The sequence below is a fragment of the Papio anubis genome, chromosome 15, assembly GCF_008728515.1.
Source record: "Papio anubis isolate 15944 chromosome 15, Panubis1.0, whole genome shotgun sequence".
NCBI classification, from domain to species: domain Eukaryota; kingdom Metazoa; phylum Chordata; class Mammalia; order Primates; family Cercopithecidae; genus Papio; species Papio anubis.
In genome coordinates, this window is record NC_044990.1 from 52,403,076 (window position 1) to 52,429,238 (window position 26,163).

General features: G+C 37.3%; 1 protein-coding gene across 10 annotated transcripts in view; it reads right to left on the minus strand.

Moving 5' to 3' along the window:
• KLF12 (Kruppel like factor 12) overlaps nucleotides 1–26,163 on the minus strand; it is a 453,886-nt gene that overhangs the window by 292,556 nt on the left and 135,167 nt on the right. For all 10 annotated transcript variants that reach the window (XM_017951303.3, XM_031655898.1, XM_031655896.1 and 7 more), the window contains one exon: nucleotides 18,239–18,302. In XM_017951303.3, the coding sequence (XP_017806792.1) occupies nucleotides 18,239–18,271 (33 nt within the window). In that variant the 5' untranslated portion in view covers nucleotides 18,272–18,302. The remainder of the gene's footprint in view (nucleotides 1–18,238; nucleotides 18,303–26,163) is intronic.

Below are 26,163 nucleotides of genomic sequence, written 5' to 3' on the forward strand. Positions count from 1 at the left end.
TTTTTTTTTTTTTTTAATTTATTTATTATTATTATACTTTAAGTTGTAGGGTACATGTGCATACATGTGCAATTTTCTAATCCATTTTCTATATAGAAGCCCATGTCATCTTTGCAGAACTCTTGATCATGTAACTCTCCTGCTTATAATTTTTTAATGACTACATTTAGAGTGAACCGAAATAATATCCTCACTATGCTGAGGATATGCTGAGGATAACAACTAAGTAGCTGGAGTATGTATGTTAAATTCAGACTAACAGGCATTTAGGTAAAATGCATTACAAGGAAGATCACTAAGCAGTGAGACAGAGTCAATTTTCTAGGAGTAATTTCAAAAATTCTAAATGAGTACACCTACTTAGCATAGTTCAAAACGTATAAAGTCAAAATTTTTAGAAACACAAGGAGAAACTGACAAAACTATCATTGGAATCAGAGATTTCAAATAATTCTTTCATCCATGGGAGACTGGCAAAGTAAAACTCAGTAAGGTTATAGAAATTTTAAGAAAAGTAAGTGAAAGCTTTATCTATTGGGCAAAATATACAAGGATGTATACAATAAGAAGGTAACATACTTTTTTTTTTTTTTTTTTGAGACAGGGTCTTACTCTGTCACCCAGATTGGAGTGCGGTGGCTTGATATCAACTCACTGCAACCTCTGCTTCCCGGGCTCAAGCACCTCAGTCTCCTGAGTAGCTGGGACTACAGGCATGAGCCACCAACACCCGGCTAGCTTTTGTATTTTTTTTGTAGAGGTGAGGTTTCACCATGTTGACCAAGGTGGTCTCAAATTCCTGAGCTCAAAGTGATCTGCTCACCTCAGCCTCCCAGAGCTGGGATTACAGGGATGAGCCACCGTTCCCAGCTAGATAACATATATTCTACATTCTTTTCAAACACATACAAAGCATTTACAAAAACTACCCTTGAACTACGCCATATAGCAAAGCCATAAAAAATTAGTACCAAGCAGACTACATGCTATAAATATATCACAATGAAATTAGCACTTGGTAATTTAGTATAGTGGTTTAACACAGAACTCTCAGAAAAAGTTATAATAAAATATATAAAATGAATAGGATTGAACGAAAATACTTCACATCACAACTGACGGGATTCTGGTAAGTTATTTTGTAATATTGACAAATTAATTCTAATGTTGATATGAAGAGGCTAAAGACCTAGAATAGCTAATATAATATTGAAGAAGAACAATGTTGAAGAATTGACATTACCTGACTCCAAGAATTACTATAAAGCTACAATAATAATCAGGACAGTCTGGTCTTGGCAAAAGAACAAACAGATCAGTGGAACAGAATGGAGTTCAGAAATAGACCCACATAAATATAGTCAACTAATCTTTAACAAAGGAGCGAAGGCAATAAAATGGAGCAAAGATAGTCTTTCCAACAAATCGTGCTGGAACAACTTGACATCCATGTGCAAAAAAACTAAATCTAGCCACAGAGCTTATACCCTTTTATACAAATTAACTCAAAACAGATCACAGACCTAAAAGTAAAATGTAAAACTCTAAAACCCTAGAAAACAAGAGAAAATCTAGATGATCCTCAGTTCAAAGATGATTTTTTTTTAGACACGAAACCAAAGACACAATCCATGAAAGACGTAACTGATAAGCTGAACTTCATTAAAATGAAAAATTTTTGCTATGTGAAAGACACTGTCAAGGGAATGAAAAGATATGTAAAAGACTGGGGAAAAAATATTTGCAAAAGACATATCTGTAAAGACTGTCATCCAAAATATGCACAGAACTCAAAGTTCAGAAAAAAAGAAGAGTGTAAAAAAATGTCCCAAAGACCTTAACAGAGACCTCACTGAAAAAGATATAAAGATGGCAAATAAGCATATGAAAAAAAATGTTCCACATTATATGATTATTAGGGAAATGCAAATTAAAGCAACAATAATACAACACCACACTCAGAATAACCAAAATTCAGAACACTGACAACTCCAAACGTTGGCAAGTATGTGGAGCAACAAGGACTCTCACTCATTGCTGGTGGGAAAGCAAAATGAAACAGCCACTTTAGAAGACAATTTGTTAGACTCTTACAAAAGTAAACTAATGCTTCCTTCAGGATCCACCAATTGTTTCTTTTTTTTTTTTTTTTTTTAACCCCCTGAAGTTCAGGTTCCCAGCTTAAGGATCTAGCAATCTTACTCTTTGGTATTTAGCCAAATGAGTTGAAAACTTGTATCTACACAAAAATATGCATACAGATGTTAATAGCAGTGTTTCTATAGTTGCTAAAAGTAGGGACCACCCAAGGTATCCTTCAGTAGGTGAACAGATAAACTGAGACATCCAGACCACGAAATATTCAGTACTAAAAAGAAATGTGTGCTATCAGTCATGAAAAGACATGAAGGAAACTTATATACATATTGCTAAGTGAAAGAAGCAAATCTGAAAAGGCTACACACTATTACAATTCCAACTATGAAATATCCTTGAAAAGGATAATAATCTGAAGACAATAAAACAATCAGTGGTTGCCAAGGGTTGGGGGGGAGAGAGGGATGAACAGAAAGAGCACTGAGGATTTTCATGGCAGTAAAACTACTTTGTATGAAACTACAACGGAGGATATGTGCCATTGTACATTTGTTAAAACCCGTAGAATATACAACACTCAGAGGAAACACTAATATAAACTAGGAACTTTGGGTGATAATGATACCTCAAGGTAGGTTACTCAACTGTAACAAATGTATCATCCTGGTGGGGTATGTTGATAATGGGAGAGGCTACGTGTGTGTGGAAGCAGGGGGTATTATGGGAAATTTCTACGTATTCTGCTCAACTTTGCTATGAACCTGAAGTTTCTTTCAAAAACAGTCTGTTTTTAAACACACACACACACACAAATCATGGAATACAGCTAATGCTGTCTGGATAGAAATTTCTTTAAATTCAAGATTAATTTGCTTAGCAACTAAATTTAGAAGACAAAGAATATGAGAATAAACTCAGAAATTTTAAGAAAAAGACAAAGTTAACAAAATAGAGAAGATACAATGAAAATAAACAAAAGGAAATGCTTTCAAAAGACTATGAAATTGTCAAATCCGTGGTAAGATTTATCAAAATAAAAGAATAATGTAAAAGCAATCAATCATTATGAAACAAACTAAATAAAGCACAAGGGGAGACAAGTACAGATACAGCAAGGTTAAACATATAATAGATTACTGTGAACATTTTTGTTATGGGCTAAATTTTGGCCCTCCAGAAATTCATATGTTGAAGTCCTAACCTGTAGTGCCTCAGAATACTGAGACTCTGTTTAGAGATAGGGACTTCAAAAGAGGTAATTATGATAAAATAAGGTCATATGGGTAGATCCTACTTCAATGGCTGGTGTTCTTATAAGAAAAGGAGATTAGGACACAAAGACACACAGGAAAAAAAGACCATGTGAAGGCAAAGGGTGAAGACAGCCATTTCCAAGCCAGGGAGGGGGCCTCAGAAAAAATCCCACCCTGCTAAGACCTTATCTTGGACTTCTAGCCCTCAGAAATGTGAGAAAATAAATTTCTGTTGTTTTAAGTCATGCAATCTGTGGTACTGTGTTATACAGCCCTAGCAAACTAGTACAATCTTACCCTAATGCATTTGAAAGCTTACAATAAACCAAATACAACTTACCAAATCTGACTCAAGAAGAAACTGAAAACCTGGTCTTATTACCATTAAAAATTGAATTTTAAGTTCAAATTTTACCCACAAAAAGCCACTCATCCCAGATATTTTATAAATGGGTTCTACCAAATCCTTAAAAAGTAGATAATTCTGTTTATGCACATTCTTCCAAAAGATAGAAAAAGATTCTAACATGGCTACCAAAAACCAGTCAGAATACTTTTTTAAAAGTTACAGCCAATCTCACTTATGAAAATAGATGCAAATATCCTATATAAAATATTACTAAACATATCCGAGTGGGATATAAAATTATCATGATCAAGTTGAACAGAAAAAGCATTAAACATATTTATAAATTCAACAAAACTAAATATTAAATCAAAATAAAAAGTAAAAAGAAAGTCCACCATCTCAGAGAAAATAATTTCTATACCTTTAATCAATCCTGAATATCTACCCCATCATCCTTCCCAAAAAAGACCACCATTCATTAGAAAAATGGGCAAAAGACAAAAATAATTCCACAGAAGATGAAGCCCAAATAATCAATAAACATATGAACCATTAATAACAAAATGCAATTAAAACTACAGTGAGACACTATTTAACACACACCAGATTGAAAAATCTTCAAATGTCAGCAGACACCAACAGATAGTATGGATGTGGTAAAATGGGACTATTAACCAGTACTATTTAGGAACTGTTGCAGGCTGGGCACAGTGGCTCACACCTGTAATTCCAGCACGCTGAGAGGCCAAGACAGCAGGATCACTTGAGGCCAGAAGTTCGAAACCAGCCTGGGCAACGTGGCAAAACCTCGTCTCTACAAAAAATACAAAAATTAGCCAGGCGTGGTGATGCCTGCCTGAAGTTCCAGCTACTTGGGACGTGGAGGCAGGAGGATTGCTGAGCCAGGGCAGTTGAGGCTACAGCAAGCTGCGTTTGTGCCACCGCACTCCAGCCTGGGAGACAAAGACCCTGTCTCAGAAACAAACAAACAAACAAACAAACAAACAAAAACTGTTGCAACTACATGGGAAAACAATTGGACATTATCCAGGAGAGTTAAAAATTTCTCTGCAATCCAGCAATTCTACTTCTGGGTATATATTCCAGAGAAAATCTTCTATATTTGTACCAGGACACATTTAAATGACTCTTCAGAGCAAGTTTAAGATAGCAAAAAGCTTAAAATAATAGGAATGTCCATTGCTGAAAAATGGATAAATTATGGTGTAGTCATAAAATAGAATTCTATTCATTTGTGAAAATAAATAATCTTACTTATATGCATCAATGTGAATGAATATCAAAAATAACGTTAAGTAAAAAAAGCAGATCATAAAAATATAAACAATATGGTATTATTCAAATGTCTCAAACAAAAGTAAATGATACATAGCTTGAACATGTATTTATATATGATGAAAAGAAAGGAAATGACAATACAAAATTCAGGATAAATGGTTATGTCTGGGACTGCTACTGTCTGATTGTGTCCCTCCAAAATTCATGTTGAATCCTAATCTCCACTGTGGTGGTAATAAGAGGCAGTGCCTTTTAGGAAGTGATTTACGAAGCTGCCTTGTCCCTTCTGCCATGAGAAAATGCAGCTAAGAGTAACCCCTGGCCAGACACTAAATCTGCTGGAGAGTTCATCTCGGACTTTCCAGCTTCCGAACTCTGAGCAATACATTTCTAGTATTTATAAATTACTCAGTCTAAGGTATTTTGTTATAGCAGCCCTGACAGACTAAGAAATGGACTAAAAGGGGTCTTGAAAAAAATGCTGGAAACAATCTATTTTTTTAAGTTAGGTTTCTCTGTTATCATGGCTTACAACTTACACAGTAGTCAATACATATATATTCTTTTTTATCTTTCAAATACTTAATAACTTAAATTATCTCCCTAGTGCTTTGTCAACTAGAGTGATTAATTCTTTTAATTGGTGAAACAAGAACCTTCAAAGTCTGATTTTGAAAAACATTAACTTCATTGACTAGGATTTGCTTTATTAAGGTGATATGCTCATCACACAACAGAAGCAGTTATTTTATTTTTAAGACATGAATAGAAACTTAATTTGCAATACAAAAAGAACAAGGAAAAGTGGTTAAGAAGAAAATCCTCAGAACACTCAACGAACTAAAAGAAATGAAGGAGGAGGAGGAGGTTCCGTTTGGGGGGTTTTCTTGGTCCCATACGCATTGCAAGGTAAATGTACACTTAGGCAAAGACAACTGTCAGAAAGGATATCTTCCATTAAAAAATAAAAAAGAAATCTTGTTGCTAGATGCCTCATTATAAAAGTGTTGGGTTAGCAATGTGTAGATCATAAATACACTTGGTATAGGAAAAAACACCTTCATATTTGTTACTATATTTAACAATAGCCTAAGAAGTACATTCAGAGTATTTTTACCGTGATATCAGCCTAGCCATGGAGAGTAACTACTTAGGAAAATCCCTCTCTTGCCATTTTTCTCATAGTTAACTCCTGTAAACCAGACCCTTTCCTTCATCTACCACATACTGGAAAACTCTATCTTAATAAAAGAAATATTTAATATTTCAGGTTTTCCATCACCCATTTTTCATTTTTTTCAGGATTTCATTTTTCTTTCTTCTGTCACATATTATCATACTTTTTAACACTTCTTTCCAAAAAAGAAGAAAAAGTAAAATTCATTCTCATTTTTCTCTCATTGTCCTTCTTTTGCTCTTACTCACCTTTCATTCATCTTTTTGTTCAAATATTCATTGAAAAGATCTCTATAAGGCAACTTAATACTTATCCAGCATGATGCTCGCACCCTCTCCCTGTCTACCATCACTCACCTCACCAAATAATCCCTTTATCTTTGTTCCTGGTAGTTCAAGTATACAGGATTTCCTAGTCCCGTACTATGGCTCAACCAGAATGCCAGGCAAGCAACCCTGGTACAGTCTAAGACTTAACATGTAATAAAAAAGCCCCTTGCATTCCAGGCCTGCTGTACAGAAGCTGCCCCATGCCACCACCTTTCTTGGTGCCAGCATGATTCAACTTAGTGATACTACCCACTTCATTCTTCTCTCCAGTATCAGTGCCTCCTGGTTCATGAACCTCCGTCTGAATTACTACATTCCTGCTTATCAGGCATTCTCCAGCACCATGTCCTCCCAGTTACTGCCTGCCAACCTTGCCTCTAACTTACTCCCAGCCTTTACATTATTCATTCATATTCTGAATATAAACTATTATCATGCTTGCTCATAATTTTGCTCTAAACTTTACTATCTGGACAAGTCCCTGATGCCCTGATTATTCACATACTTCCATCATGTTCAAAATCAGAATCCTCCTTTTCCTCAAGTTATGTTTTCTCTTTCCTAAACTCTCAATCATATACCCTGAGGCCACAAAGCCCTGGCGCAAGCCTGACTGGTCTACAGCATTACAGACAGGCAGTCAAGATCCAAAATCCAGGGAGCGGAGTGGCCTCAACCACAACAGACAGCAGTAACTGGGTCAAGTACCACACGAAAAAGCAACAAGAGGCCATAAATAATCTTGCAGGTTCTCAGAGTTGTGCAGAGTTCATAAGCCGTGAATCCAGGCAGGTGGTATTCTAGGGCAGATGAGCCTTCCTCATGTGGAGACGTCCATTCATGTGACAGCACGGTCCTCTCCACTACAAGGCTGGGTCCCACGAGCAGTGCTTCAGACAGAAATGGGAAAATCAAGGAAAGAACAGGAACCAACAGAGGTCTATAATCTAAGATCCTCGGGTGGGGAGGGCAGCAAGAGGGTGGAGCTGCAAGTGAAACGGCAGAGAATAGGCAAGGAGAGACTTGGTGGATCTGAACTATCTCAACTACATGTCTACATTTTCAGAACTGTCTTTCCTGCAGCGTGCCGTCATTCTTGAGTTGTAAGAGCCATTCAGGCGGGACTGGGCAGAAGTGAAGCAGCTGCTGCATGCATTTCACACTCGGAAGGTGCAGCTCACACACACTGTCACCAATGTGCCCTCTCTCCTCACTGGCACAGGAAAGTGGTCGGTCCATGGGATTGCCTTCATCTGCTTATTTTATTCATGGGCCATGATGTGTCTTGCTCAGGGAAGGGTGCCAGCTTTTCCCACAGTTCCCCGACCTCTCTAAAGTTGGAGGCTTATGATCAGTGAGGACTGATCCTCACTGTGGACTGTGTGGACTGGCATGCACCCTCGCATATCCAGTGTGTCCGTCCTCTCCTACCCTCCACTTTCATCTTTCCTTCCCAACTGCTCGCCCTGCTGACTTCAGCTCTGGCACCAAATATATAGAAGCAACAGCCATACATAATGTGCTTAACTAGTTCCTACCATCATAGGCGGTCAAGTCCTTTTAAGCCTTATATTTAGCACTTTTCCCCTCTTTCTGTTTCTCTTTTCACACCCCGATTGATACAGAATTTGGCACCAGAACTAGTTCCAGGAAAACAAAACGTTTACGGATTCCTCCAGTTTGAAGATGAACTGCAGCTGACGATGTTTTCCAGAACTGTTCACTACAGTGTCTCCAGTCACATGTGCACTTCCATAATGTTTCCACTCTCCCATAAAAGGGTGGGGGATATATCCCCTCCTTTTGAATTAATGAGCCTCTTTATAATCATTGCGATGAACAGAATATGGGGAAATCACGTGGCATCACTTCCAAGGGTGACGCGGCTTCTGCCTAGTGTTCTCCCCACCCACCTGCTCCAGTACGCAGCTTTACTGTTAAGGAAGCCTCGGTCACATGAAGGTGTTGCAGCCAACAGACTGGCTGAGAGAGCCAGCACTGACTGGAAAACATGTCAACGAGTCTTCATGATTCCAGTCATCAGCCTTTGAACCTCGGCAGTCACTGAGTAGAGCAAGGAGAAGGCGACTCCACCAAGTCCTACCCAAGTAGCCACTTCAAGAGCAAAATACACACTGCTTTTGCTTTAAGCCACTAACCTGGGATGCTCCGTTTTGCAGCTACAGATGATGAAATCGCGGTTGTCACAATGTGCCTAGATTCCAACTCTCAGTTCAAAAGGATACTCAACTCTCAGTTAAAAAGGAACACCTACCCTTCAATTTGAGTGCATATGATTGAGAACAGGGAAAGGGACTACTCATGGCAGAAGGGTGCAAGGCCGACAACCAGTGGTTATCACAGTGTGCAACATTAGGAGGAGGCTTTAAACCAGGCTCAGGGTCCCAAACCCCAGACTCTCTGTGTAACTACTGCCCCCTTGTTACAATTCTGGCTCTGACGACTCTCCATGTGTTTGCTCTCAATCTTCCAGCTTCTCATTGTCAAGTGGCCTTTCATTTTCCCCTAGATGCCAGCTATTAGTATTCTAAATTAAAGGAGTCATCCCTGAGACGTGAAGCTATAAAAAATGCAAAAGGCCCCTCTCACAGATTTTGCTCCCCTTAGACTCTGCTGTGTGAAGACGGATGAAAAGAAAAAGCTATACAGAACTTTTCCTCACTTTGATAACAAAAACAATCAAAAAAATTCCCCCTGAAAAAGTTCTTTGAAATCTAAAGGATCTCGCTACCCTGAAAGAGGCAACAGCCCTAGCCTATCGGTTAATTTTAACGGATAGCTGCTGGCTAGGTATTAACTAAACTTTAAATACAGCTCCAGAGCCACACCTGCAAGGGATACAGGGTGTCTTAGTAAGTGTATGGGCTGTAAGTACATGCTATCACCTCAAGAGCTTTTAACAAGATAACCAATCATGTTTCCTGAAACTAGATTTTAATTTTACCAGATATGCTACAAATAACAACATAGAAGAATAAAGGAAACTTTGTTAGGCCAAAGAGTCTGATGAATTCTAAAAGTAGTTCATCTAGCTTTGAAGGCACATAAAACTATAGCATCACCATGTGAAACTGTGTTAAACAATCTACTGTTTGCAAAATATTAGATATTTATTAGATTTTTTATAATGGCAAATTTTAATATTATCACTTGCTTCATTTAGCTGCAACAATGATTTGAATGGACTTTTTTCTTCCAGTCACAAGAAGGAAGAAAATTATATTTTGATTGACATAAATCATAATTTGTTTGACTATTAATGGAATTAGTAAAATGAGAATTCTTCCAAAACTCCCAACCATGTGTCTATGACAATAGTAACATGTACCTGTAATCATAGTCACTTATGTTCTTGAAAACCTGTGGTTGGCAGAGTAATGGCCCCCAAAGATGTCCATGTCCTAATCCCAGAAATCTGTTAGACTACATGGTAAAGGGGAATGAAAGTCACAGATGGAATTAAAGTTGCTAATCACCTGACCTTAAAATAAGGAGATCATCCTGGATTATCTAGGATAGGCCAAAGTAACCACAATAGTCCTTAAATGTGAAGAAGAGGAGAACCAGAGAGATGGCAATGCCAGAAGGACTCAGCCCAAAGTTGGTGGAGTTGAATGGTCCAAGGAACCTGAGTAGGCTCTAGATGCCGGTAAGGAAATGGAATTAGCCCTAGGACCTCCAGAAGGGAACGTAATCCTCCCAATACTCTGAGTTTAGCCCAGTGAGACCACTGGACTTCTGATCACCAGAACTCTAAGATAAATTTGTGTTTTTTTCCAAAACCATTAAGTTTGTGGTAATTTGTTACAGTGGACATAGAAAACAAATTAAAAGCCTTTAATAAAAATAAATTCACTTTCATATTAACTGTCGTGCTCTAACGGCACAAATATTTGAAGCAGCATGTTAAATATGAATAATCAATTGAATCTTAAATTGGAATATTTAAGAAAGTTACATTCCATTAGATTATAAGATATACTGAAAAATTGATTATGTGTAAGACACAAAAAAATCACACTTCTTGAGTCAATAATTATTCATATTATTAAATAAAATTCTTTAGAGAAAGTAAGAAATTCTCACCTAACATCAGCTTGAGAGAAGGGAAGAAGCTGGCTTATTAAAATAGTATACAAATGTTGATACATAAAACTATATAGATATTATACTTCAATAAATGATATTAATAATTACTATGCTGCTTTAACACTACAATGTTCTCATTATGTCAAAAAAAATTTAACTAAAATGATATTTGAAAGATACTCATATTTTTATGATCACTCTTGAAAATTTCTGGTAAAGTATAATAATTACTTTGGTAAGGTACTCTAAATAGCTTAGCTGAAGAACCACTATAATCAAGTGGCCAGAGAATGAAAATGTGTAAACAGGGAAGAGAAAAAGAAGAAGGGAGGGAGGGGAGGAAGTGGAAGTGGCAAAGGGGAGAGAGACAGGCAGAGAGAAAGTGGGGGGAGAGAAAGTGAGGGGAAGAGAGGGGAGAGAGGAAGTGGGAGAAGGGAGAGAAAGTAGGGGGGTAGAGGAAGTGGGAGGAAAGAGGAAGTGGGGGAAGGAGAGGAACTGCAGGGAGACGGAGGGTAGAGAGGGGAAGAGTGAGAGAAGGAAGGAGAAGAAGGAAGAAAAAGATAAATGAACCTCAACAGATTCTGGCTGAAATGTAAATCTTTGACTTGTGTTTGTTATTTCCAATACTGTCTAAAGAAAGATGTCATTTCCGGAGTCTCCCCTCTGCTTCCACGGCACGTCAATGCCCCTTAGGAGAAGGGCTCCTGTCTTCCTTTGTTCTGCCACTTCCAGTAGACCTTCTGGAATCACTGATTATCACACATTTATCTTTAACTCTAAGAGGAAATTTTTCAGGGCACTTTTGTGCCCAAAGAAAAAGTATATACTTTTGCATTTGCTAAGAATTTTTTTCTAAACTAACTTTTCTTGGCTGCTCCCATTTCTTCCAGTCAATGTCATACTGGCAACTCAAGGTCTAGCTCAAATATCACTTTATATGTGAAGCCTTCCAGAACCCACATCCCAATTCCCTGGCTCTAATAAATATATTACGGCACTAATCACATACAATTGTAGAAACTTATCTGTCTGTCTCTGAGATGATGAAGTCGTCAAGGCAGAGTCTAAATATAATTTATCTTTCTAGCCCAGGGTCTAACAAATAATAAATGCTAAATATATGTCTGAATTGTAGTGTTTGCAACACTACAGGACAGAAGTAGCCAACATTCTGTAAGTGAACCAATAACATATACCCCAACTATCACAGCATATCTATTGTTATTTCCTCCAAGAGAACTGGCGATGATTCTGTTCTTTATCAACACAGAGTAGAACAATTTGGAAATCCCCAATCAGACCCCAACACCAGAAGCTGCCCTATAAGAACACCTGGTACCCATCCCAGCATGCTCTTCAGTCAAAGGAAATAAATTATACAAATGCTAGCCTAGTAGCCAATTTTCCTAAAGCTAAACTGACGATACTCTAAACACAACTAACACAGCTTAAAATGATAAAAACTGCTATTTTGATGAGCACTAGTAACTACCAGGCAATATGCAAATTCTTTAGAATTTTTTTCTCATTTAACCTTCACACCAATTTTATGGAGTAGGAACTATTACTGTCATTGCCGTATCACAGACGTGGCAACTGAAATATACAAGCAAAGTTGAACACTGGCAGAACTAGGATGGAAACCAGGCAATCTGAGTACAAAGTCATTTTTTTAAACACCACAGCAAGTTTGATATTCTCCATGTGCCCCTTAAATCTATTTAAAAGGTTACTTATTCAAAATGCCAATGTAAAGGCATTTTTACAGCCTTCTTTTAAAACCCACTGAAAATGGGTAAAGAAAATTAAAAAAAAATTGAAAAATAAAAAACCCTCCACCTTTAGTGAAAGTAAAAAGTCACAAACTCAAATTCCCAACCAAAGCACATCTGTCAAATACTGTGAAATGTGAGAGGCAACTGGGAGCTGATACACAGTTCCTCAAACCTCAAACAAAACACGGAATTTCCTAAAAGTAAAAATCACAGACCTATTCAATGACCCTTTGATTAGAATAGACATCAGACATAATCAAGTGAGTACAGATCAATTTCTCAGAAAGCAGAGAAAGTGTTGTTAAAAGAACTAACACACAGGCACAGCCTTTTGTGGAACTTAGCTCCCTCATGAAGGGGTTCTACCTGACATGGCAGAAGGAAGACAGGAGCCCTTTACTTAAGGGGCACTGGAAGCAGAGCAAAGACTCTGGAAATGACATCCTTATTTACACGGTATTTGAAATAACAAAATCAAGTCAAAGATTTGCACTCAGTAGCTCATACCCAAATCACTGGTGCTCCTGCTCATACTGTGCTCTGGCAAACACTAGCCCCATATAAAGATAGGCGATACTCAGGGAGAGCCCATGAGAACCGCAGGTAAAAGCATCAAATACCAAAAGCCAGAGAGAAATGTAAGCAAGAGGTCAATGAAGAACAATCACAGTAGAAATAACCCAAGCAAACAGATGAAGAATTTAGACAAATATCTCTTCATAGACTCAAAAAATTAAAATAATTACAGATAAAAGTTTCTTTAAAAAAAATGTTCAAGGCGGAGGTACAAGTGTAAGTTCAGGATGTACAAGGGTTCACGTGATACAATAACAGATAACTAAAAGAAATGAAAATAAGTCAACACAGCTATGAAATATAGCTATCTTGGGAACAAAAAAGTAAAGAATTTAACTGAAAACATAGTTTTTTAAAAAGTTCAACTTGAAAGCACACTGAGTGAAATTAAAAAGTTAAAGATGAAGGCCACAGATATGGAAAATCAAGGACAAACATCACACATATTTTCAAAGTTACTAAAGAACAAAATAGTGTACTTTAAATATAATTTTAAAACCTCTTGTCATAAAAACAGACTCTACTTCTCAGATATTATGAGCAAGATCCAAGAGAAAATGAAACAGAATGACAAAAAGTAAGACAATCGATGAAGTTCCTGAACTTTCAGGTTTAAAATAATTGTTCATTAGCATCCTGGACAAAAAAAGAAAAACAAGAACAAGTGAAAAGATCAGTTTGCTTCAACCTTCGCAGTGACACCAAACGCCAGATGACAGGGAAGCCATGTATTCATATTTCTGAGGGAAGTAATAATACTTCACAGCTTTGATCATTACAATTAAGAATCATAAAATAAATGTGAATAACCTTAATTTTAAAAGAATAGTAAAACAAAAAGAGGAAAAAGGGAATCAGGAAGAAATTTCATTCATTTTCCCATCTTTCTAACAAAAAGTCAAAAGATTCTGTTTAAAGTTAAATTCAGTCATTTCAAAAAACAGAATTCAAAGTTTGGGGTTTTTTTTTTATTAACTGTTAATAATATCATTTTGGTAAAAGGATATTAATATGAAGTTAATCAAGTCCTTAAGCTTAAATTCAATTCCGATTTTTTTCATTCCATTGGAAGCAAACTACTCTTTATAAGAGATGCAAAGTATAAATATGATCTTATTTTAAAAAAATGTTTCTAATTATTTGTATGTATGTATACAGAGAAGTTATAAATAATGTTCACCAAATATTATCAGAAGATATGAGGCAGGGAGATGATGCGGCTTTGCATGCTTTAATGGTTTTAAAATGAACAACGCATCATCTTTTCAAATAATGAAGGTATTTCTCTCCTTCAATAATTCCATAATCTTTCCCAAATCTCTGTATATCATTTTGTCCCCATTTCCCAGATAAATGAGATCCCCAAAATTGAAGTGACTTGACAGAAAAAGGAGTGACCCAATTCAAGACGATATTTTAATAAATACTATGATACACCTACTAGTTGGTATCATTATCAAGTCTATTGATGTGGCTCAATAAAAAAAAAACTTTTAGTAATATTATATATGCCTGGAAATAGGATGAATGCAACATGAACTAAGAAATTCTAAGGCATACTCAACATAACACTAATGTAGCCAACAAAGTCTTACGGATAGTAGCCATGCACCAAGTGCATGTTAGAATTAATCACCTTTGACAGCACTTCGATTTCTGAAAATGTCTGACTTTGTGATGTGAAATCATATAATGTCATGAATCTCTCTTACGCCAAAAATCAAATAATATCAATACCATGCACACTTTCAGAACTTGACAGCTTTAAATCTTTTTCACAAATATGTCCTTTTTTCATACCCACAGCAACTCTTGAAATGGGCAGGACAGGTGTTATTAGTTCCTCTTTGCAGATGAGAAAGTTAGAATTCACAAGTAGAGGGCACTGGGGTCCCAGATCAAACAGACAAATAATTGCAGAGCTAAGGCCTGCCTCTTTTTGATTCCACTTTTATTGTCCAGGCAACTACCCTACATACACTTACAGCAGCCAATGCTAACAATCCATTTCATTTACATTAATTGCAGCTTTTGGAGCAGCTATGGCTACTTAGTTCAAAATGGAAGAAAAGCTGGATTGCTGCTATTACAATCCCTCTATCCTGTGCAAAGAAAGAGCCTTGGAACTTGGAAAAGAAATGTAAAGCAACCACAAGCTATACAACCATCACTATGAAATAAACCCTTTTTGTGTGGCATGAAATCGTTCACATAGAGGCTTGCTCTTGTTCTCTTGGTTTCCAAATGCATAAAGTAAAAGTCACCCCACTGCTAATGCTGGGTGGTTAGGCAGCTGTTCATCAGAGGTAGTCGCAAAGCAAAGTTTTAATGTGAACTCTGATAAGCCGGACTAATGTATATGTGGGGTGGGTATGTTCTGAACACCTGCTCTAAGCCAGCTGCTGAGAAGCACTGGGTAAACATACTGAAATGGCTGCGGGGGAAGAAAAACGAAGCAAAGCAAGGAGCCAGGTCCACAACAAGCCACCATATTCACAGAGAGGATAACTGCTGAAATACGCTGAAGCATGTATCCACCAGACTTTATGCTGGTGTTTGTGAGCAGGAAATAATGGACAACGGGAATCTTTTTAGAATTTATTTGTCGTTTTCTAAAGGCAGATGGCAAAGGCACAAATCCAAGTGCAGTGAAGCTGAGTAAAGGAAGTAACTTAAGAATGAAGTAAAGAAAAACTTAATGCAAAAGTTGTGTTTTTTGTTTTGTTTTGTTTTTGTTTGTTTGTTTTTAAGGACAGGGCAGATGAAGACTGCTCCTGAAAGTAAAACTCTCAGTATGGACACAACAGAAATTTTATAAATCCCAAATAGGCTATTTAAATTTTAGAACCTAAGCAGAAAGGCACAGCATGATATTCCGTGGCTCTTGGCAGGATTTTGTCACCACTGGCAAACTGGAAACATACAAAACCGTTGTAAAAGCCATATTCAAATCCCTTTTCAATTACGTATACTATGGCAATGTAGCTTCCACTGCTGACATTTTAAAAACTTCATCTTAATACTGACCTTGTCAATGTATTTGAAATATAAAAAAGATAAATTTTCAAACTCTGCAATTTTCTCCCTGAATCAGACGTTGCTAAAACTAACAGCATCTGATTCAAGCAGACTTAAAAACAAGCATTAATGTATTCTCTGTTCAAAGGCATCTAGAATGGATAAAATGTATGAAAAATCATTTTTAAACAGGCAGCAGTGAGGCTAGGTACAGTGGCTCATGCCTGTAATTCCAACACATTGGGAGGCCAAGGTGGGAGGATCACTTGAGGTCAGGAGTTCAAGACCAGCCTGGCCAACATGGTGGAACCCCGTCTCTACTAAAAATACAAAAAATTAGCTAGGCAACATGGCACGCACCTGTAATCCCAGCTACCTGGGAAGCCGAAGCAGGAGAATCATTTGAACTCAGAAGGTGGAGGTTGCAGTGAGCCAAGATCGTGCCACTCTACTCTAACCTGTGTGACAGAGCGAGACTCCATCTCAATGGGACAAACACATTAAATTAAATACTCACTGCTCCTTTCTCCTTAAAGACTTCTGAACTCATGAATTATGAGCTATAAGGCACAATTGTTCAGAATGAATCACATATATTACAGTCAATCATAATATTTTCAGGGTTTATCTTCAGGGTAACTAGTAACACAATGATTCTTTTTGCCATCATCTTCAGTTGTCATAACAAAAATTAGTTACAGCATAATGACACTAACAAAATTTATAAACCTACAAAGCTAACATTGATCTTTTCAAATATAAAAATTTGATGACAACTAAACAAAAACATAAATACTATCTCAACATCATTTCTAAGGGAAAAGGATAAATACATTTTGCATGATAAGTAAAGAACATTTCCATGTTTATATAGAGAAGAGAAAAGAAAATTTAAATTTACTACCTTCGCCACTCTAGTCTTAAGGAATACATAAAATTTTTAACTTTACTGTAAAAATGGAATTATCAATGGTGTGCTGGAGCTAGCTCATCCCTGGCTCATGAGAGCAAATTGTTGAATTTTAAGGAATCTTGCAAGCCAGGTGGTAAAGCCTCGAAAGCAGCCATAGTGGGAATAATTACACCACAGGAATTGATAAACACTACAATCAGGCCTCTCCTCTCCCCTCCTCCTCCCAGAGAACCACTTTACTAACACACCACTGATCCACATGCAAATACGTCCACAGTACAGTTAATCCTCACAAAGTGAATGCACCCACACAGGCAACACTGAGGTCATGAAAAAGAACATTACTGATACCTGCAGAAGTCTCCCTTGAACCATATCTGAATCAGTATCCCTCCACAGGTCTAAACGCTTTACAAATACTAGAAAGGAGCAATTTTAGCAATGAGGATGGAAGAAGGCAATATTAAGCGAAAGATACAACCTTGAAAATCACTTGTAAGTAGCTATGAAGGTAGGCTGGCAGAAAAAGACATGGCAAGTCATGCATCGATTTGGAAGCAGCAAGAGTAATATGGGAAGGAAAATATGAAATGTATTGCTGAGCAGCTACATGAGGAATTATGAGGCACATGCCTCTGTATGAGACCTGCTCAGTGTAAAACCGTATTTATGAAATAGAGATGGTTTAACATATTGTAATTCTCTTAGTGTCACCTATGATTTTTACATTGTAATCAGTAGGAACTACAAGAAAATATCAAATAACTACCACAAATAAGGTAATGCCCATCATTTGAGGACTGTTGAAAATCACACCCCACCCCTGCACCTGACACTTTAATTCATACTGTATTTGTAAGAAACCAAATATTAAAGTTTTCCGTGATGATCCTACTTCTATGAGGAAAGCAGAGACTTCAGGGGCAGAGGACTGCATTTGACAGCAATCACGTACCATATGGCACTGGTATTAGAATTACGTTTGTAGAAAAGTGATGTATATTAAACAAAATCTGGCTTCTTTTTTTGTACCAGTGATCAGTTGCATCAAGCAGTTTTCCATTTTTTAATATTCATCTGAAAGTTGATTCTTAAAATACCAGCTTAAGTTCTGGAAAAGAATTACAGCTAGACTTGCAGGAAAAAAATGAGGAGTTGCTTCCATATAATTTTTTAAGGGGCTAAAAAGAAAAATTACATTTTACAGATAGATATGCACATGTAAGTACTGACCTCTGTCTTGTATTCACACAAGAAAGTACTCTAATGAGAATAAACTGCCCAAAAGTAATGCTCGAAGTAGCAATATTTTCAATGCAATTTTAACATTTGACTAACTGACCTTTATTGTTTTTCTCTTCATATGGATATTCATTCATCCATTTGTTCTTAGAGTCACATTGATCCTGCAAGAAAAACACAAAGACAAATGATGAGAGAAAGTTCTACAAGTTGATGTTATTCCTCCTTTGGGGAAAAAAAATACAACCTAAATCTACAGTTCCTTAAGTTCGTGATCATAGAGCTGAGGCATATCTTTTCTTCAGCTATGTGTTGTCGGCTTGTTCTTCAGCCATGAAAGGGCAAAATGCAGTAGAGGAAAAAACACCAGCTATGACACTAGGACAAGATCCTGGGCACTAAATAGTGAATACCTAGGCAAAAACAAGGGAAGAAGGGAAGAGGAGAATAAAAAGAAAGGGATGCAACGGAGACAACTGAGGAGAAAATGGCAAAAAAAAAAAAAAAAAAAAAGGTTTGTAAGTAAATTTCCTCTATAAAAGAGAAGCCCCAAATACTCAAACTGTAACACTTGGCTTCATTATTCTTAGCAACTAAGAGAATTTAAAGTAATGCCATTTTATTGGGGAAATGATAATTTCTTTACAGTTGATAAAAATGTGCAGAATAATGAATAGAAATAAATGTAGTGGCTTCATGTCAGCCAATACCCAAGTAACATTTAAAAAATGACCTAAATTGGCCGGGTGCGGTGGCTCAAGCCTGTAATCCCAGCACTTTGGGAGGCCAAGATGGGCAGATCACAAGGTCAGGAGATCCAGACCCTCCTGGCTAACATGGTGAAACCCCGTCTCTACTAAAAAATACAAAAAAACTAGCCGGGCGTGGTGGCGGGTGCCTGTGGCCCCAGCTACTTGGGAGGCTGAGGCAGGAGAATGGTGTAAACCCGGGAGGCGGAGCTTGCAGTCAGCCGAGATCGCGCCACTGCACTCCAGCCTGGGCGACAGAGCGAGACTCTGTCTCAAATAAATAAATAAATAAATAAATAAATAAACAAACAAACAAATAATGACCTAAATTAATATATGTCCCTTCTTTTAAAAATTCGATATAAATTAAATATTCATGTGTTTTCTAAAAGGTTCAAAATCTCCAGGACCATTAGGATCTCACCAAATCATTAAACATTATGGGGTTGGGGAGTTCTGATTATAATAGACCATTTGCCCTATTTGGATATATCTTACAAGTCTTCCTATTTATTCTCTCTCAGCATTATGTTACTTGCTTCAGAATTTCCATCTCATGAGGCAAATTTTCTTTGGCCTTCGGTTGAGCCAGCTTATTAGGCACAGTTGACTTTATTTTTCATTTGGAATTACACTCAAGAGGGGACACACCCTGGAGTTCTCAGCAGCGCCCATTCTGTGCCAATGTCTATGGGCTGTAGCACTGGGCCTGGTTTCCTGTGTATGTTTCCATACATTTGAAAAGAACTCACTCACTCATAAAGGCCTTAAATGAAATGCAGCAGAGTTCACAAGCTCCATGGGCTTGACCGGTGAAGGAAACTGGCGTTTAATTTTATTCCAGCTTTAAATATATATGTCTCTCTTGCTATAACAATGTCTCAAAACACGTCCCCTAATATGCACTACAGCTTTTACCAGGCATGCTACTAAAAAGGCAATCCAATATTTTAATATTATAGTGGCAGACTAAAAACATTCTCTTGAAATTCAGAGTATAATTCCTCTATTTAACATGATTAAACCATAACATGGTCTCCTTTGAAATACTTAAAAAGTCACCTAAGACACAGTGTTCTCAAAGATGTTTTATCCTTTCTAGTCTTCAAAATATATCTAATCCAATCAGTTCCAACTTCTTAGCAGAATGTTCAAGGTATGTCAAAACCTGGCTCATTATTTTTCACATGGGAGCTCTGTAATTTTTTTCATTTAAAGTGCCATAGGCATTTTCTCATATTAAACTTACTAATGCTTAATCCAAACATTGGTAATACTCCACTGAAAGAATATATCATTATTTACTTAACTTTTGCCTTATCATTTGTGACTTTTATTACGAATCACACATAAACACCCTTGAATGTAAATCTAGTGTGCACCAGCATCTCTGCTGGTCTGAATGATGCCTTTAAGCAACTAAAAAGGATGCCTCCTCTGGACAGACACAAAGAGCCTCCAATCTGGAAGAGGGCAGGGCCTGGTAAGCAGAGTCCACTGCAAACTACAACCACCACTCACCCACACAACCTCATCCTACACTACTGCACTTAGCTGTACCAATTTATATTCCCACTAGGAGAAGACATAAGGATGAAACTGATCAGAAGTAAATTTTATAAACAAGGTAAAAGATAATGTCAAGGTTCTCACAAAACCCTGCCTTAGTCCCAAATCTTACTGCATGGCTCTTTGTGGTTTGTCATACCAACTACGTTTGCAATCTTCTACAATTTAAATTTGTATTTCTGTAGGTGTTAAAGCAGGGGAGGGCCTGATACAAAACTAGTTTTTGCTTTCCATCCAATTCAGGCTCCCAAGAGAGTGTTCAAGATTCATCTCTTGCCTTTCAGCCCCTCAAACTTTTGTAGCACAAATGAAGGAAAGAGATGAGGACACAGATTAGAGTTGAGAAGACCTGTCTGTCCCTAGTCTCAATTCTATCATCTTCTGGCTGCGTGAACTTAAGCAACTCATTCAACCTCTTTGATGCCCAGTTTTCTTCTCCAAGAAGCAAGGATAATAATAATAATACCTGCTTTATCTACCTTGCCTAGTCTAATTGCAGTAATGTTTATACAGCAATCTGTAAAATGTTAATGTCATACGTGTAAGAATTACCACTTTTTAATCAACAGCCTAGATATTGAATAGGAAATAAAAAAGATTTCTCTAAATGGAGGCCACATGATAGAACAGATGCATCTCTAATTTTATTCATGCTACGGGGCCTTTAGTTTTTCCCCCCAAATCCCTATCAAAAGCAAGCCATGATATAAAATAGTAAAATGGCACATTTCCAATAACAGTTAATAGCTCATCAATTTCCAAATTAAATTTACTTAGCTCTGCCAAATAGGTTTCTGAAATTATCCAGTAAATCTTCCCAAAGCACAGAAGTTTTAAAGGCCAGTGGCCTCATCAAAATGCTCATGACGCATGGTTTTGGTCCTCATTTTCCTGGCTTCAAAAATGTTTCTCAATTGTCATTAGGTGAAGAAAAGCAAAGGACTGGTCGCTTATTTCAATATGAAAAACATGAAAAATGGCAAAGCATAAAATATTACACTTTCAAAAGTATTTTAGGATTACTTTTTAATGAAAATATTGCTGCCTGGAACCATGGGTAAATACTCTTGGTTTTAGAGGAGAGACTGGAGAAATTCCACTTACACCTGTTTCTCTTTATTAGCTGAAAGCCATAGAGAATGATTTTTAAATTCTTTCCTTTCTCTTTTTCTGTCTTGAAATTTCCACATTTGATCACTCAAGTTCCTTTATAATTCAAAGACAGTACACCCTGGACAACAGAAGTGACCTTGGCCATAATGAAAGTGAATGCTATCCACCTTAACAAATAAGCAGTCACTCTGTCATAATTACCTCAGAGTACAGGCGTTATATTATACTACAGTAGCAGACGGCTTGCTCTTCATCACATCTTAAATGATCTATTATGTTCTCAGTCTTTAAAGGTTAGTGTTTAATACATTTTAAATGTATTAAAATAGACCCATAAGTATACTTGTTGCTAGATCCTCTGAGAATCCCTTTATGTATCTTTAAATAGAGACAGAGAAACACACTAGACATCTAACTAGCCAGGGATTCCACTCTCTGCCCAAAGGTAATTTAGTTGCTGTTTCGAGTAAACTGAACGGTGGTGCTGATACAGTAATCTTATTTGGAATTCTGTCTTCCAGATTCAGGTTTACAAATCACTGCTTCATTAGTTATGATTTGTGTTTTCCAGCACCGATTTAAAAAATCAACTAATAAAGGTTTATATACATATTCAATTCAGTTACCATAATTTTTTTTTTTTTTTTTTTGAGACGGAGTCTCGCTCTGTCGCCCAGGCTGGAGTGCAGTGGCGCGATCTCGGCTGATTGCAAGCTCCGCCTCCCGGGTTCACGCCATTCTCCTGCCTCAGCCTCCCAAGTAGCTGGGACTACAGGCGCCCGCCAGCATGCCCGGCTAATTTTTTGCATTTTTAGTAGAGACGGGGTTTCACCGTTTTAGCCAGGATGGTCTCGATCTCTGACCTCGTGATCCACCCGCCTCGGCCTCCCAAAGTGCTGGGATTACAGGCGTGAGCCACCGTGCCCGGCCAGTTACCATAATTTTTAAAGCCAACTAGGGAACTTGACAGGCAGGCTTTGTGCATGTCAGTCTGTGATGTTATGTAACAGGTCCAAGTTTGCCTGGCTCTGCGCATCAAGGTTTCTACCACATAAGTTGCTTTTTTTCTACTTAAAGTTATTTCTGTTTCATCTGTCACAGTGAGTTATCTTGGGAACTAAAAATATTTGAAGGTTAATCTAAATATTTCTGGAGATAAATGCAAATCTAAGTGCTACGTTTTCATAGCTATTTTGACTAAAAATGAAAAGTAGCTAAAGACACAAAGAAGAATGCTTGTTGCTAGGTGACAGGTGACACCTACTGTATCTCTTCTGAACTTGTACAGCATGACACATCTTACTACCAAGAAGACGTACGTGGATTTCCACTGGACACACATAATTCTCCACAGAAAAGCAAACTAGAGTTTTTAAATACAGGCCACAGTTAGCAAATCATGGCTATAGGAAAAGAGATGCCTCTCACAATAGGAGAGAATAGTACTTTACTTTCCATTTCAGGTACACATTTTCTAAGTAGAGTCTACACAGGAAACACATTTAACTTTCACAATTCATGATTAAGCATTAAAAAGTGTTAACAGACACCACTTCAATTAAGGTAGGTGGAGTCCATAAAGAAAGCATTTTTCTCCTATAAGTAATCCAATGCTCACTAAATTTAGTAACACAAGGTCATCATAGTAAAGATCTCATAAGTTAAAAAAAGAAAGCACAAAAAAACTTCTAAGTAAGATTTCCTGGACATATTTTATAATTATACTCCTACTTTCCAGCATATATCTCTTCCTCCAGACAAAAACCCAGGTACGGCCGGGCGCGGCGGCTCACGCCTGTAATCCCAGCACTTTGGGAGGCCCAGGCGGGCAGATCACGAGGTCAGGAGATCAGATTGAGACCATCCTGGCTAACGCGGTGAAACCCCGTCTCTACTGAAAATACAAAAAATTAGCCGGGCCTGGTGGCGGGCGCCTGTAGTCCCAGCTACTCGGGAGGCCGAGGCAGGAGAATGGCGTGAACCTGGGAGGCGGAGCTTGCAGTCAGCCGAGATCGCGCTACTGCACTCCAGCCTGGGTGGCAGAGCGAGACTCCGTCTCAAAAAAAAAAAAAAAAACCCAAAAAACAAACAAACAAACAAAAAAAACCCAGGCACAAAGTTCCACCCTCTCCCCTTTGACTCATCAGGCAATCCAGTTAACAATACAGAAGTTTCAGGAACTCCATCATATCTAGCACGACAGGCTCTCACATGAACGAATGGCATATTCCACTGCATGTGAGAAAGGCTGTGATGCCATCATGGAAAAGATCGTGCTTTGAAAGCCAGAAAAAAGGAACATCAGCCTTAACACTTGGGGGTAATGTGACCTGGGGTAAGTTGTTTCCATTTTACATGCTCCTTTTGCCCCTTGTTAAACTGGTATCATAAGCCCTACCCCGCCCCACCCCACTTTTTTTTTTTAAGCTAAGAATATTAAAAAAGAGAATGTGTATACCAGAATGTCTCATATATAATGGATATTCAAGAAAAGTCACTCCTATTTCTACCCCCTACATTTATAATCAAGTGCCCAAAACTCCTTTTCCACTTCAACTTTCCTGACAACTAGGAAAAGCTATGTCCTACACCTGATACAAAGTTATACTTCCTCAATATTACCTTCAACCATACTTGCATGTTTCTTATAGGAAGGTCCTGGGATCCACAGAAAATGGAATCTCCTCTCTAGGATCTCAGAGTATAGTGTTCATAATTCCTCCATTAAGAAAATTCAAAGATGCAACAGGCAATGGAAATAGGAGAAAGGGACTTTAGAGGTCAATAATAACCCATATTCAATAAAGATTCCCTTGGAATTCCGTTCGTTGCGTAAGTTGACTTAAAATACTTCATTTATAAAACTGTCCCCCATTTCCAGTTTTATGTTTCCCTGAAATTATGCTTCCACCCAAGGATTCTTCACCACTTAAAACAGCAGATACTACTACAGAAAGTAAAATTTAAGAATTAAAGTCCCACTTGGAATAAGGTATGCCCCAAAGCTTGAGCAGTCACTTAAGAACAGAGCTCACTGAATAAACAACCCATTTTCAGAAGGAGAAGGTAAAGCAAAAGCACATGGACATGGAAATTACTCTTTTAATCTGTTTTCAGCTTTCATTTCATTACACCCCATCATTCTGTGCACCCAGAGAACAAATAAGTCTTTAAAAGAAAGTAACCATAGCAAATGAATTAAGCATTTCTTTTACATATATTGTTCTCAGTATAATAGTTTGAAAAGTAATTTATGCTATGCTCAGATTCAAGTGTAACTGCCATTTTATCAGGACTGCATAGTCAAAAATCTGATTTGTACTGCAAGGATTGACAAGATGATTAAATTTTGTCTTTGTATGTCTAATTTATGTGATTTAAATTGTAACAAAATAAAAACATGTGCCATTTGGACGTGCACGTAAGTACCATAAGTACTACCACATGTAGTACTGCATTCTGCCAAAAGTAACTTGGCCACACACACATTTGCACTGCCAGATAAAGAACACTCACATCTTTCTCTTAATTCCATCTATCAGGAGGCATTTTTAACCATCATGCTGAAGATGTTAAAATCTTTGGGGTTTTGAGAGGCTGGTGGAAGAAGGGAAGAATAGTGTGCCCATTTACCCAGTAATCTCCAGCACTACTTGTAAAATGTAGTTGTGTGATGTATACATAGAATGCCAAATTAAAAATTTTGAAAGCAACTGAAAATCAAATCAAACACATATTTGGTACCAATTACAAATGCATAGTTCACACAGCCTAAGAATTTATCTACTACTTCACTTCAATGGGTGTTGTTGGAACACAGCTAGGTACAGGACATTATGGGGTAAATAATTAAAAGTTTTAGATACTAGAGATCTATGACATAACCAAGAAAAAATAAGTTGCTTTGCTCAGTATGCAGTATACATATTTGGCTTTCCTATTAATTGTTGCCTGTATGCTCAGGCTGCCAATGCTAAGCATGATAAATCCCATTCAAATGCATAGTAAACAGTTTGCTTAGTGAATAAATTTATTTTCTAGTCCATCACAACAATAGTTGATTAAAATATGTTGCTCTTATCCACACTTTTGAATTAATTCATGTGAAATAAAACAAATATTTATTAAATTGTGGGGAAAACATTCCATCAAACTGTGAAACTTGAGTAGAAAAACAAATGGTACATGCTTAATTATCGTTGACATTTAAATGAAATTTGCATTCTCAAAATATTTTGTGATAATTAGAAAATATTAGTAAACAAAGTATTTTAGGAAACTTTACGTTCAATCTCTTTGCACATCTGAGCCCAAGGAACTGTTAACAAAGGTAGATTTTATAATATAATTTGAAAGATCAAAGGACTGAATAGATTTGTTCTACTGACATGTTGACATAGTGATCCAGAAATGAGACACTTTATTTGATATTTTTAATGATTATCTTACAGGTTGCCGAGTGCCTTACTGAATAATAGCTTTGACTGGCTGAGTTCATCAATCCAAGTTTGTGTATTTAGATATCATCTATGTACCTCAAAATCTGGTCCTCAACACACAGCTAGCTGTCATAATACATAATCAATTAGTATTT